This window comes from Oratosquilla oratoria, unplaced genomic scaffold (assembly GCF_046742065.1).
Source record: "Oratosquilla oratoria isolate Oo_2021 unplaced genomic scaffold, ASM4674206v1 SCAFFOLD222, whole genome shotgun sequence".
Lineage (NCBI taxonomy): Eukaryota > Metazoa > Arthropoda > Malacostraca > Stomatopoda > Squillidae > Oratosquilla > Oratosquilla oratoria.
Window position 1 is genome coordinate 85,918 of NW_027467574.1, and position 15,567 is coordinate 101,484.

Sequence of the window (15,567 nt, forward strand, 5' to 3'; positions counted from 1 at the left end):
CTTTCCAATCCAGCCACATGCATAGTGTTGTTAGCAAACAAACAACTGGCTCACCTCTCACTTCCCTCCACATTACCCTGGATACGTAATGTGGTTGCAAATGTACAAACAGATGATGCATAAAACAAGTTTTTTGTCTAATATATCTGCAATTACCTCTCTTCTTTTAAGTCTGTTTCCATGGTGAAAACTGATTGGAAGTTTTTATTCAATATTTTAGTTTGATTTTTAGCTTCATAAACCTCTAAGGGGCTGAATGATTTACTGGCAAGTGGTAGAACTGGCAGATGGGAGGAGGTAACTGATTTTTCATGGTTCCAAGAGACAAATTTAATTCTTTCAAACCTCCAGATTCAACTGAACAAACACCAAGGTATCCCTTACAAGCACAGTAGCAAAAATATGCAAAAAAGGTACTAGGAATAAATGAATGAAACACTTGGAAGAAATCAAAATACTAAATCCCAAACAATTTGGTTTTAGAAGTGGAAGATCATGCACCACAAATTTAATATGCTTTTACTCAAGATTAATAGAAATAATACAAGAAAGAGATGGATGGGCAGATTGTGCTTTCTTGGACTTAGAAAGGATTTTGACATAGTACTGGAGGACTGGAGGAGTGCCTGTATAGTTTCATTTAAAAGGGAAAGGGGACAAGTGTGAGTAGTAGTTTCAAAGGGATTAGCTTGTTAAGTGTAGTTGGGAAGGCTTATTGGAGGGTCTTGATTGAGCTGATTAGGAGAGAAACAGAGGGAGTAATTGGTGAGGAACAGTGTGGGTTTAGGACAGGTAGAGGTTGTGCAGATCATATTTTTGTGGTAAGACAGATATGTGAGAAAGCTATAGGAAAAGGTAAGGATGTTTTTTGGGCTTTTATGGATCTGGAAAAGGCTTATGACAGGGTAGACAGGAAGGCACTGTGGGAGGTACTGCAGATATATGGGATAGGAGGAAAGCTGTTAAGAGCAGTCAAGAGTTTTTATGAGAGTAGTAGAGCTTGTGTTAGCATTAGAAATGGAGAGAGTGAGTGGTTCAAGGTAAAGGTGGGACTTCGTCAAGGATGTGTTATGTCACCCTGGCTGTTCAACTTATACATGGATGGGGTGGTGTGAGAGGTAAATGCAAGGGTAGTGGGTCAGGGATTGGAGATGTTTAAAGAAAGTGGGAGATAAGCCAGTTGTTGTTTGCTGACGACACTTTGCTTGTAGCAGGATCAGAGGAGGGATTGAGGAAGTTAGTGACAGAGTTTGGGAAGGTGTGCGATAGAAGGAAGTTGAAGATAGATGTGGGTAAAAGATGATGAGATGTACAAGGGGAGAAAGTGGCAGCAGGCTGTAAGTGAGTATTAGGGAGAGACTGGAGGAAGTGGATAGATTTGGATACTTGGGTGTGAATGTGGCAGGAAAGAGAGGAGTGTGGGTGGATGTAGAATGTAGATTGAGAGAAGTGAGTAAAGGCCTTGGTGGATTAAACAATGTAATGAGAAATAGACATTTGGGAATGGATGCTAAGAGGAGATTGTATGAAGGAGTGATTGTGCCAGGATCACTGTATGAGGCAGAATCATGGAACATAAGAGAGGAAGAGAAAAAGAGTTTGAATGTGTTTGAGATGAAATGCCTAAAAAGTATGATAGGGGTTACTAGGCTAGATAGAGTGAGAAATGAGGAGGTGAGGAGAACAGGGGTGGAAAGGGAGTTGGGAGATAGGGTTGATGAAAGAGTATTAGGATGGTTTGGACACATGGAAAAAATGAGTGAAGAAAGATTAGTAAAAGATGTGTGGAAGGCAGAGGTCGAAGGAGTGAACATGAGGGGGCAACCTAGGATGAGGTGGATGGATGGGGTAAAAGGAACATTGGGAAAGAGGGGAATGTCTGTTGAGGAAGGACGGGAGAGGACAGAAGATAGGGGTGAATGGAGAATGGTTGTATATGGATGATGCTGTGATGCATGAGGGGGAGTGGGTGGGGATGGGTGAGTAAGGGAGTATGTATGAGAAATAAATTGACGCAGCCCGAAGGGATTTCTCCCTGTCTTCTCCTTTTCTGTATGAGGGGATGGAGAGGGGGGGGGTCGCCGAATTAATGAAGCTGACTTGCTGTGGATGTGCTGTGTCTTGCGACACTGCTTCTGACCCAGGGCAGTGGACAGGATGCAGGGATAACCTGTCATCCAGGAGGTGCCAAGATGAGAGGGAGGGTAGAGGGGAGTGGAGTATGTAGGGAATGGAATGGGTGGGAGTGGTTTCTATGCCTTTGTCTTTTGGCTACCTCTTGTGTAAGGGGTAAAAAAGCCTTTGGTATATGAAAAATTTAAATCTTTCTTACTTCTTACTTTAGCTCCCAGTAGTAGGCGTTATGCCTGTCAGTAGTCCCAGCATGTTTCTCCATCTGGCTTTATCATGGAAGGCCCCTTCCTCCCTCAGAGTTTCGATGTTGGGGAAGTCATGTCTGCTGAGGGCTTCTTCAACATTTTCTTTCCATCTCTTTCTTGGTCTTCCTCTTGGCCTTCTTCCATCTGGCATCCACTCCCAGCATCCCCTAGCAATTCTTTCTTCATCCATTCTTTCTAAATGTCCTAACCATCTTAACTGGGCAGCATCTATTTTGCATAGCATGGAACAGACGCCAGTGCTTTTCCTTATGTCTTCATTTTTTAGTTTATCTCTGTCTTTCCAACTATGGCTCTTAATGGTCTCATTTCCACTGCCTGAATCCTGCTTATGTCTACTTTTGCCATTACCCAACTTTCTGAACCGTATGTTAAGGTAGGAGACAAGACAGTATTGAAAATAATCCTTTTCACTTCTAAAGGTACATGTTTTTCCTTTATTATTGGCCAGAGAGCTCCAACATTTGCACTAAATTTATTCATTCTTTCTGAAATATCCCTCTTATTTCCACCCTCCTTAGTGACTACACTTTCAAGATATTTGAAGATGTTTGTATTTTTTACCATCTTATTTCCATGCCTTGGTGGTTTAAAGAGTGTAATGAGAAATAGACATTTGGGAATGGATGCGAAGAGGAGACTGTATGAAGGAGTGATTGTGCCAACAGCATTGTATGGGGCAGAAACGTGGAACATAAGAGAAGAAGAGAGAAGGAGTTTGAATGTGTTTGAGATGAGGTGTCTGAGAAGTATGGTGGGGGTTACTAGGCTAGATAGAGTGAGAAATGAGGAGGTGAGGAGGAGAACAGGGGTGAAAAAGGATTTGGGAGATAGGGTTGATGAAAGAATATTAGGATGGTTTGGACACATGGAAAGAATGAGTGAAGAAAGACTAGTAAAAGAGGTATGGAAGGCAGATGTGGAGGGAGTGAACATGAGGGGACGTCCTAGGATGAGGTGGATGGATGGGGTGAAGGGGGCTTTGGGGAAGAGGGGAATGTCTGTTGAGGAAGGAAGGGAGAGGACGGAAGACAGAGGTGAGTGGAGAATGGTTGTATATGGATGATGTTGTGACTGCATGAGGAGGAATGGGCGGGGGGGGTGGGGGGTGGGGTAGTATGTGTGAGTAAATTTTGACGCAGCCCGAAGGGATTTCTCCCCGTCCTCTCCTTATATGCAAAGGGGGACGGAGAGGGGGGGTCGCCGATTAAATGAAGCGGCCTTGCTGTGGATGTACTGTGTCTTGCGACACTGCTTCTGACCCAGGGCGGTGGGCAGGGTGCAGGGATGACCCGTCATCCAGGAGGTGCTCAGATGAGGTGCTCAGATGAGAGGAAGGGTGGGAGGGGTGTGGAGTGTATTTAGGGATGAAATGGGTGGGAGTGTTTTTATGCCTTTCCCTTTTTGGCTACCTCCCTTGGAAGGGGGAAAAAGCCTTGGTATATGTATGTATGTATGTATTTCCTATGGTGGGTAAAAGTAAGGTGATGAGTTGTACAAGGGGTGAAAGTGGCAGTAGACTGGAAGTGAGCATTAAGGGAGCGACTGGAGGAAGTGGATAGTTTTAGATACTTGGGTGCAAATGTGGCAGGGAAAGGTGGAGTGAAAGTGGAAGTAGAATGTAGATTGAGAGGAGCGAGTAAATGCCTTGGTGGATTAAAGAGTGTAATGAGGAATAGACATTTGGGAATGGATGCTAAGAGGAGACTATATGAAGGAGTGATTGTGCCAACAGCACTGTATGGGGCAGAAACATGGAACATAAGAGAAGAAGAGAGAAGGAGTTTGAATGTGTTTCAGATGAAGTGTCTGAGAAGTATGATGGGGGTTACTAGGCTGGATAGAATGAGAAATGAGGAGGTGAGGAGGAGAACAGGGGTGGAAAGGGAGCTGGGAGATAGGGTTGATGAAAGAGTATTAGGATGGTTTGGACACATGGAAAGAATGAGTGAAGAAAGACTAGTAAAAGAGGTGTGGAAGGCAGATGTGGAGGGAGTGAACATGAGGGGACGTCCTAGGATGAGATGGATGGGGTGAAGGGGGCTTTGGGGAAGAGGGGAATGTCTGTTGAGGAAGGACGGGAGAGGACAGAAGACAGGGGTGAATGGAGAATGGTTGTATATGGATGATGTTGTGATAGCATGAGGTGGAATGGGCTGGTGGAAAGGGGGTGAGGTAGTATGTGTGAGCAAAATTTGACGCAGCCCGAAGGGATTTCTCCCCGTCCTCTCATTTTATGCAATGGGGGGACGGAGAGGGGGAGTCCCCGATTTAATGAAGCGGCCTTGCTGTGGATGTGCTGTGTCTTGCAACACTGCTTCTGACCCAGGGCAGTGGACAAGGTGCAGGGATGACCCGTCATTCAGGAGGTGCTAAGATAAGAGGGAGGGTGGAGGGGTGTGGAGTGTATTCAGGGGTGGAATGGGTGGGATTGATTTTGTGCCTTTTTCTTTTTGGCTACCCCCCCCCTTGTAAGGGGGAAAAAGCCTTGGTATATGTATGTATGTATGTATTTCCTATGGTGATGCTGAACTCATGTTCTTCTTTTCTGCTAACGGTCAGTATCTCTGTCTTTTCTACATTCATTTTCACTCATTCCACCTTTTTATGTCTTCTTCAATCTCTTCCTTATCTGTGCTCCATTCAGCTATATCATCTGCATCAGGCATTATTCTGTTATTATAGTTTTCTTCTTTACCCTCTTTAAAATCCTCTATTACAGTTTCCATATATGCTTTAAAAAGCAGAGGGGATAACACACTTCCTTGTTTAACCCCTGTTTCTTCAGGGAACCACTTTTCTGCCCCGTTTGATGTTCTAACACTGCATACACAGGGGTAATACAAACTTTTTATAGCTTTCTTAAGATGTCCCTTGATACCATACCTCTCCTCCATACATCTCCATACCTTTTTGTGAGGTATTGAATCAAAAGCCTTCTGTAGACCAATAAAAGTGATATATTGGCTTTGGTTATTCTCCCATGACTTCTCAATCACCATCCTTAGTCCAAAAGTTAAGTCCGTTACTGATCTATTACCTCTATAACCATGCTGATCCTCTCCTAATAAAGGTTGTACTAGGTCTCTTACTCTTCTTTCAATTATTCTCTCATATAGCTTTGTGATGTGGGGTATGAGGGAAATCCCTCTGTAGTTGTTACAGTATCCAGCATCACCTTTACCTTTGAAAATTGAGACTATTAGGGTTTTACCCCACTCCTCAGGTATTGTTCCTTCTCTATAGATCTTATTTATGAGATTCAATATATTTTGCTGTACTACAATTTCTCCTTCCTTTATTAGCTCTGTTGATATTTCATCTACTCCTGGTGTTTTGGAATTCTTCATTTGTCTCAATGCCCATTCAAATTAATTTTCTGTGATTTCATCATGTTCTTCTCCATCTAAATCTTCCTCCGTCTCATGCCATTGTTCCTCATTTCCTGCATTTAGGAGCTCTTGGAAGTATTCTGTCCATCTGTTGTCTATCTCATCCTGATCTGTAAGATCATTCCCCTCTAGGTCTTTAATGTTATATTGTTTTGCCTTGCTTTTTCTATATGACTTTGCTATACCATATAATAACTTTTTTCCTTTCTGCAAATCCTCTGTCAATCTCTCTCCCAGATCTTTCCGTGTCTTTGTCTTTGCTTGATCTTTTGCAAGATTTGTTTCTTTCCTTGCCAGTACATATTCTGCTTGGCTTTCAGGTGTTCATCTTCTTAGCCACTTTCTTGACTTTAAAGTTTTGTTTTTTACTGCCTGTTTGACCTCCTCATTCCACCAAGGTGTGTGTCTTTTCCTATTTCCTCCAATCCATTCTACTTCTAAAGTTTCTTCTGCTACTTCACTGATTGCTTCTTTCAAAATGTCCCATCTTTCTTTTTCCTTATCATTTTGCTTCTCCAATTTTTGTGTAAGTTTAGTTTTATAAGCACTCTTTTTATCTTCCTCTTGCAAACTTTTTGTTTTAATTACTTTTCTTTTTCTACATTGCTGTGGTTTTACCTTACCGATCTTAAGATCAGCCACTAGTAGCCTGTGGTCTGAATCTAAATTCACTCCTTTTATTACCTTTATATTGGTATAAATTCTTCTGTCTGAACATATCCACATAATATGTGGAATACAAGGAAAATTATTGAAAAGGATGAAAGATTTCTTGAATGGAAGAAAAATGAGGGTGGTACTTAGTGACAAGAACTCAAATTGGGAAGATATGATAAGTGGAGTCCCACAAGGCTCTGTATTGGCTCCAATAATGTTTGCTATTTATATAAATGACATGGATGAAAGTGTGGGTTGTTATATGAACTTCTTTGCAAACGATGCCAAACTACTAAAGAAAATACAGAGGAAGATTGCAAATCTTTTTAAAAAGACCTGGACAAAGTCTGGAAATGGAGTCAGAAGTGTGAAGTGAACTTCAACATTAAAAATTGTATAATGGAATTTGGGAAAAGCAAAAATAGAATGTCATGTCAATATAAAATTTGTACAAAGGAAGTTAAAAAAGTAAACTTGGAAAGGGACCTAGGAGTAATCTCAAATGACATGACATCAGACAAACATGTCAACAAATTAGTCAGAGGAACTTTTAACTTATTAAGATCAATGAAAGTAGTTTTTGACTATGTGGATGAAGAAATGGTAAAGAAAATACTAGTTACACTGATCAGACCAAAATTAGAATATGCTGCGACACTATGGACACCTAGTTCTAAAAAAAAAGACATAAAGAAACTAGAAAGAATTCAAAGAATGACAAAGATGGCACCAACACTCTCTAATTTAACATATGAACAAAGATTGGATAAACTTAATTAACCAACCCTAGAACAAAGAAGAGAAATAGGTGATTTGATAACCATCTACAGAATTATGAAAGGGATGGAAATTCTTGATAGAGACAACTTACTAAAGTGGGACAGAAAAAAAACAAGAGGACATGAGAAGAAACTTAGGAAGGACAGTTAAAGAAGTGATCTGAAAAAGAATAACTTCCTACACAGAGTGATAGATATCTGGAACAAACTGAATGAGGAAACAGTGAGTGCTAAAACTATACAAGATTTTAAGAACAAACTGGATGTGGAAAGATACAAAAGCAGGTCACTATAAGCATAGCTCTCTTCCCGTAAAATACAACTAGGTAAATACATACTACATCTGGAACCCACCATTGTTCTAAAGAAAACACTGGTTTAGCCTGGAGCTGTAGAGGACCAAGTTACTATAGGCCACAATGAGGCACAATAGTATACTTGATAGAGATGTGCGGGATATATAGGCTATATTTCTCGTGTGACCAATAAAGCATAATCCAGCTCTCGTAATAAGTATAGTTTGGCACAATGGAGAAAGAAAAAGATGAAAGAATATTAAACGAACCAACGAAGAGAGGCCTGGGTATAGGTAAAGTGGAAAGTTCAAGAGGTGTCATCCCCCAAAAAAATTGTTTGATACTCCAAGGATGAACCAAAGGGGGGAAACAACAGTTTTTCAGGTTTTCAAAGAAATCCAGGAGAAATAGGTAAAAGCTTAGATATAGATGGAGAAGTTATATATAGCAATGCATTAAGAAATCGCGAAGTTAACGAATTATTGGAAGAAATAGATTTAAAATTGGACTACCAAGCTGTACTTAGAGAATTGATTACTTTGTGTAAGAGTAATGAGCAAACGATTAGAGAATTAAGTGGCCTAAAGAGCAAAATTTATATCCTCAAAAGAGAAAACGAAAGAATATAAAATAAAATTGAAGAACTGAAAAAAAGAGGTGGTAGTCAATTAAAGAAACAGACCTCATTGAAATAATAAATCAATGGAAACAAGAACAGGAAAATCAAAAAATATCTTTTAGAGAAATAGTACAAAAGCAGATGGAGGAAAATACAAAAGAAACAGTTATGAAAGTAATTAAAGAAAAGGAAAATTGGGTGAGAGATACAGTTGACAAAGGTAAGTGCATTGTGGTCCATGGTATCCAGGAAAAACATGATATGTACAAATACCAGAGAGAAAAGGAGTAGGAAATAGCTAAGGAAATTTTGAAAGAAATACAGGACAAAGGGCAAACTTTTGATAAGGAAATTGATAAAATCCACAGGATAGGCAAATATTGAAAAGATAAACAACATAGACCTCAGAAAATAAAACTAAGAAATCAAATGATAGCCAAGGAGGTATTGATGAAAGCGGTTAAATTGGCAAACAGCGAGAAATTCAAACATGTGTGGATAAAAAGGAAATGAGTGATGAGGAAAAAAAGAAAAACAAAGCTCTCAGAATTGAAGCCAATGATAGAAATGAGAAAAGAGCAGAGACGGAAAAAAAACAAGTTTTTTTGAGAGCACTGGACTTGAGACTAAAAAATGGTACATAAAAAAATGGAAACTTAAACCAAAAATGAGAAGAAATATGAAGCTAAAAGTGGCATACACCAATATTGATAGCCTGATCTCTGGAATTAGTGAACTAAATGACTATCTAGAAATAGAGAAGCCTGACATTATGGAAATTGTGTAGACAAAACTGAAAGGACTTTTATCATCAAGTATAGTGGGACAAGGTCTATACAACCACTGGGCGAAAAATAGAACAGACAAACAGGGAGGTGTCACGATATTGACCAAAAAGGGTCTAAATGTGACAAAGAATAATGAAGGCAAAGGTAATGTAGAATTATGATTAAGATTGTAAACAAAAATATGAAAATCAGAAAATTTGTAGCAGTGTATGTACCACCAAAAACACAGGCTTGGTCTGATAGCAATAATTCTAAATTACTGGAAGACACAATTAATGTGCTAAATGAGTTATTGAAAGAGGGTGGTAACATAGTAATCATGGGTGATTTTGATGCAAAGGATATAATCTAGGAAGAAATTATAGTAAAAGGGGGAGAAGAATTTTGGAGCAACATTCTACTGGATATGACCTTAACACAATGGGTTAAGGAAAATACTAGACATAGAAACAATGAGGAACTGTTGAAACTAGACTTAATATTAACTTTTGAACCAGATATTGTGAACAAAATGGAGTATAAAACACCAATTGGAAAGAGTGACCATGTACTAATAGAGTTTGAATTAAAAGAACAAAACAATGTAGGTAGGAATGATAAACATAATGAAGGAAGATTAATGTACAACAAAACAAATTTTGTAAAACTAAGAAAAAAAAATCAAAAATACTAACTGGGATAAATTCTCCAAAGAGGAAACAAAGATGGAAGACAAATGGAACATATTCAAAGAAAAGTACAAGGAAGGAATTGATAGATATGTACCAAAGAACAAGCAAAAAGATATTTATATAAAGTGTTGGTATAACAAAAGGTGCAGTGTGGTTAAAGACAGAAGAGACAAAGCCTGGAAAAGCCTGGAAAAGAGACAAAAAAACATCTAAATGGCAAACATATATAAAACTTAGGAACGAATATGTGAATATATGCAGGAAAGAAAAAAGAAATTATGAAAAAGATATTATAGACAAATGTAAGGATCAACCTAGACTGTATTACAGATAAATAAATGACAAATTAAAGGATAAACACGAAATAGTAAAACTGCGTGAAAGAGATAAAGAATATATAGATGATACAGAAATGGCAGAAGTCATGATCAGATATTTCAGGTTTGCTTTTACAATTGAGAGCTCACAAATTTGGGAAGATGGACAACAAGAAAGATCCCCCCAAAATGAAATAAATAAATGTAACACAGAAAGAAATAAGAGACCAAATAAAAAACCTAGATGTTAGGAAATCGCATGGACTGGATGGAATTGCAAATTGAATGCTGAGTGTATAGACAAACCGACAGACAAACTATACAAGATAGTAGACTTTTCACTCAAAGAAGGAAAGGTACCGCAAGATTGGAAAGATGCAAACATAGTACCACTATATAAAGGGTGAAACAAAGAAGATCCTACAAACTTCAGACCAGTATCTCTGACAAGCACAGTAGCAAAAATATGCAAAAAAGTTATCAGAAACAAATGGACCAAATACTTGGAAAAAAAATAAAATAATAAACCCCAAACAATTTGGCTTTAGAAGTGGAAGATTGTGTACCACAAACTTAATATGCTTTTACTCGAGATTAATTGAGATAATACAAGAAAGAGATGGCTGGGTAGATTGTGCCTTCTTGGACTTGTGGAAGGCATTTGATAAAGTACCACATAAAAAAATTAACAAGAAAAATTGAAATAATAGGAATACAAGGTAAGCTGCTCAAATGGATGAAGGATTTCTTAAATGGGAGAAAAATGAGAGTGGTACTTAGAGACAAATATTCAAACTGGGAAGATGTGAAGAGTGGCGTCCTGCAAGGCTCTGTATTGGCTCCTTTAATTGTTACATGAACTTCTTTGCTGATGATGCTAAATTACTTAAGAGAGTAAGCACAGAAGAAGGTTGCAGTTTGCTACAAGAAGACCTGGACAAAATATGGGAATGGAGTCAGAGATGTGAAATGAACTTCAACATTAAGAAATGTAGCGTAATGGAATTTGTAAAGAGCAAAAGTTGAATATCGGGTCAATATAAAACTGGAAACAAGGAAGTCAAAAAAGTCAATTCAGAAAGGGACCTGGGAGTGATCATCTCAAGTGACTTGACACCTGATAAACATGTCAATAGATTATCTGGGTTCTTCTTAAAGTAATGCCTCCCATTTTTTAACTCAAAAAGTTGAAGACCTATGAAAACGGGAGTGGCACCATTAAAACAAGCGACCTTTTGTGCTCCAGAATTTATTTTTCTACATAGTCATCACCATCTCAATGCACTTTTGCCAGCGATGAACGAGAGCCTTGATGCCTTGGTCGTAAAAGTCAGTGCCTGCCGAGGCAGTCCATTTTTTCATGGTTGCGATTACGGCATTATTGTCGGGGAAATGCTGCCCACATAATGCGTCCCTCAGAGGTCCAAACAAGTGGAAGTTTGACAGTGCCAGGTTGGGACTATACATTGGGTGAAACAGCACCGTCCAGCCGAACTTTGTCACACATTCCGTGGTCTTTAAACTTGTGTGTGGCCTGGCATTGTCATGTTGCAAACAGTGTGTTTCCCTTTTCTCTGGCCTTATACGGGCAATCCGGGCGTTCAGCTTAGTCAACATTTCAATGTAACGGTCAGAGTTGACAGTCTCCCCTGGTTCCAAGAAATCCAGGAGGATGACACCCTTCCTATCCCAGAAGACGGTGCACATCACTTTGCCTACAGATATCTGCGCCTTGAACTTCTTCTTTGCTGGGGAGTGTGAGTGGTGCCATTCCATCAACTGCTGTTTAGACTCTGGCTCGTAGTGGTGACACCACATCTCATCACCAGTGATGATACAGTCCAAGAATTCGTCACCTTCAGCTTCGTACCAATCCAACAAGTCCTGACAGACATCCCGTCGGTGGTCCTTTTGGTCCTGCGTGAGCATTTATGGAACCCACTTAGCACACACTTTGCTGTATCCTAGGGATGACAACATCATTTCCAGTGCACTGACACCCACGGTTAACTCTACACTCATTTCATTCACCGTTGTCCGCTGATAAGCGCGGATGAGTTGATTGAGGCGCACTTTTTTTTCCGTGGTGGTGGCTGTGCATGGGCATCTGGAGTGCACTTTGTCACTCACATCTCTGTCGCCACTCTGAAATTGATGAATCCATCTCCTAACTGTGCTGACATCAACTGCATCGGCTTCATAAATGTTCACCAGGCGCCAATGAATGTTGATTGGTTCAATTTTTTCTGCATGGAGGAATTCAGTGATGCAGCTCTACTTCTGATGCACGTCCATGACAGGGATTGCTTTCTTAGAGTGTCACCATCAATATCTGCAACAGAGAGATGAAACTTTCAGATCATGAGTGCATAAGTTCAGTCATAACAATTCAATTTGCAACCCCCTCGGATCCCTTCGGGTGGAATAAAAAAAATAGGAGGCATTACTGTTGGAATGACCCTCATATTTGGAGACACTTTTAACTTAAGATCAATGAAAGTAGCCTTCGACTACATGGATAAAGAAATGGTAAAGAAAATAAGACCTAAACTTGTTGACCATTTACAGAATTATGAAAGGGATGGAAATTCTTGATAGAGACAACTTATTAAAATGGGACAGAAGAGAAACAAGAGGACATAAAAAGAAACTAAAGAAGGACGGTTACAGAAGAGACCTGAAAAAGAATAGCTTCCCACATAGAGTGATTGATGTCTGGAACAAACTAAACGGAGAAACAGTGTGCCAAAACTATACAGGTAGTCGTCGACTTACGACCTATGCGACTTACGACTGATCGACTTTACGACCACGAGATAGTGCAATAATATTTAACATTTAATAGAGTAATAGAATTACAATGTTATGCATGGCAGTGCAGTACAATTACTTTGGACGCCGCGAGACGCGAGTACGATAGTTTTGGCAGGTTACCGGCAGCATCAGCTTCCCTCTCATTCAGGAGCATGTGGTATTTCTGACTTCATTCATGACAAGGATTATATCTTTAAATTTTTTGTGCTTCAAACCCTCATGAAGATGTCTAAAAGAAAATTATCTTTCGATATTTCCAAGCCTGCCAAGAAACAAAGAAAGGTTATTGATCTTGACACGAAAATGAAAGTGATAAAACATTATGAAGGAGGGAAGAGAGTTAATGTGATAGCACGTGAACTTCAGTTATCACATTCTACAGTGTCGATAATTCTAAAAGACAAAGAGAGGATCTCAATTTTGCCTTGGATTTTATATTTTAATATGTTTTGCAATTAATAAAATGTAACAGTAAATTTTTTTATGCCTAGTCTGTTGTCGATAACTATGTTCGGTACAGCATTTTGTATTTTTATGTTTTGCAATTTTTTCGGTACAGTACGTAAACGAAAAGAATGTTTTGAAATTTTTTTTTCCTAATTTTGCCTTGCATTATGTATTTTTATGTTTTGCAATCAATAAAATGTAACAGTAAACTTTGTTTAAGCCTAGTCTGTTGTTGATAACAATATTTCCGGTACAGTACATAAACGAAAAGAATGTGTTTTGAAATAAAAAAATAAAAAAAATCCTAATTTTGCTTTGCATTTAGTATTTTTAATGTTTTGCAATTAATAAGATGTAAACTATACAGTACAATGATTTTAATTTAACCAACAAAAAAGTATTTGTAGGTCAAAGATGACTGGACTTTATTCAGTATGCGTAGGCCTAGGCTACGTTTCCTAACGACAATTATAAAAAGAATGAATATTAAACAACATAGCTCAAAGATAAGATTTTATTCAGTATGCATACGTTTCCTAAAGAAAGTCTGATGATAGAATAATAAAAATGTTAAAAAACACAGTATTAAATATAGGTCAAAGATGATAGGATTTTATTCAGTATGCTTAGGCCTAGGCTACGTTTCCCAGAGAAAATCAGATAAAATTATAAAAAAGGTTTAAAAAATACTATACAACATAGTTCAAAGATGCTAAGATTATTTCAGTATGCTAAATATAATATAGAATATACATGTATACCGTAACAAAAATAATATTTAAAGGGTAATATATACTGTATATATATAAAGTCCGACTTGCGTCCAGATCGACTTACGACCTGTCTGTCGGAACCGAACTCGGTCGTAAGTCGACGACTACCTGTACGTGATTTTAAGAATAAACTGGATGCGGAGAGATATGAAAATGGGTCACTACGAGCATAACTCTCATCCCGTGAAATACAACTAGGTAGATGCATTAAGCTTTCATTTTTCAACTTGATTGCTAGCCAGTGGTAGTAGCTGTTAGTTTAAGAACATTTTGACACCATGAGTAATAATGCATGAGGTAAAGCATAAAATGGAGCATAGGATTTTGCTACTTTTCCAGATAAAAATTTATATTTAAAGCTTATTTTACAGACATGGTAATATGCATGTACAGCCGCAGCAAAAAATATTGTAACATATCATCAGCAATAAAAATCATAAAACCGAATTCGTATGTGCCGAATCATGTTAATAGCAGCATTCTGAAGGATGTGTGGGTGTTATTTCTTGAATGCTAGAGCTGCTACTAAAGGATTTAACTTCACCTCACATTTTAACAGCTTATCCATAATTGCTGCCATCTTTCTTGGTGCTCCATAGCCTGTTTTCCTTGGGGGGGTTGTGCCTGGTGGTAATGTTGTCAGTGCATCCTGAACGCAATAAATGGCTTGTTTAGACACCTTCAGGTCAGTGGCTACATGAATCACAGACATACTGCAATCTAATAGAGCAATAGCATGAGATTTTTCCCCCATGCTGAGCTTAGTATGTCCCATTGTGTGCAGGATGAATGGAATTATATGGCTGTAAAAATAGGGTTACAGTCTGGATTGGTGCTAAAGGGAGTAGCCTACTATACAACCTCTCTACACAAACACTCATGTATTGAAACATGCCTGGGTGGTGTGGTGTAGCTACATGCCTGTCAAGCCCACTGTGCCAATACAAGCTCCGCCCACTCTATGTTGGAACATCAAATAAATTCATAACACAAATTCCGTGTTATGATTGTTATTGCTGATGATATATTATTATTATTATTATTATTATTTTTTTTTTTTTCTGCTACTGTATTCTCTATCTCATAATTATAAGTATTTTTAAGAATTATAAAGACAAAAATCCTCTATATTTAAGATCATGTTTTAATGTCTCCTTTCAGCTGGACTTCACAAACTTTGCACTGGAAGATGCTATAGATCATGATTACGTTCATGTTTACAATGGGCTCCTGCCAACCTCACCACTCTTGGGCACATACAGTGGAACTACGAGTCCAGGCATTGTTGGGCCTTCAATGTCACACAATCTTTTTGTTACATTCAATAGTGATGATTCAGTGTCTAATACAGGGTTTAGAGCTATTGCTTCCCAAGTAGAAAGAGGTAAGTTAGCATGTCTACAGTATTCATGTTTCAGGATTTAGATTATGTATATATATGATAGATATATATATATATACATACATTGGGAGCGTTGGCCTTGTAGTCACAGGGTCAGCAGATCAAGCCCCATCTGGACCTGTGAGTTTTAGCTGTTTACAGGGGGAGGTTACTGCCATGGCTGGGCACCATGGTGGGGGGTTGAGGCTTGCCTCAGCTGATGTTCTGAAGAGAGTC

The 15,567-nt window shown here is 38.7% G+C and overlaps 1 protein-coding gene across 1 annotated transcript in view; it reads left to right on the forward strand.

Moving 5' to 3' along the window:
• The window catches only part of LOC143022906 (cubilin-like), a gene marked incomplete at its 5' end in the record, with an annotated part of 158,450 nt that overhangs the window by 80,091 nt on the left and 62,792 nt on the right, over positions 1 to 15,567 (forward strand). Inside the window, one exon of the mRNA XM_076181305.1 lies at positions 15,111 to 15,333. Within this exon, the coding sequence (XP_076037420.1) occupies positions 15,111 to 15,333 (223 nt within the window). The remainder of the gene's footprint in view (positions 1 to 15,110; positions 15,334 to 15,567) is intronic.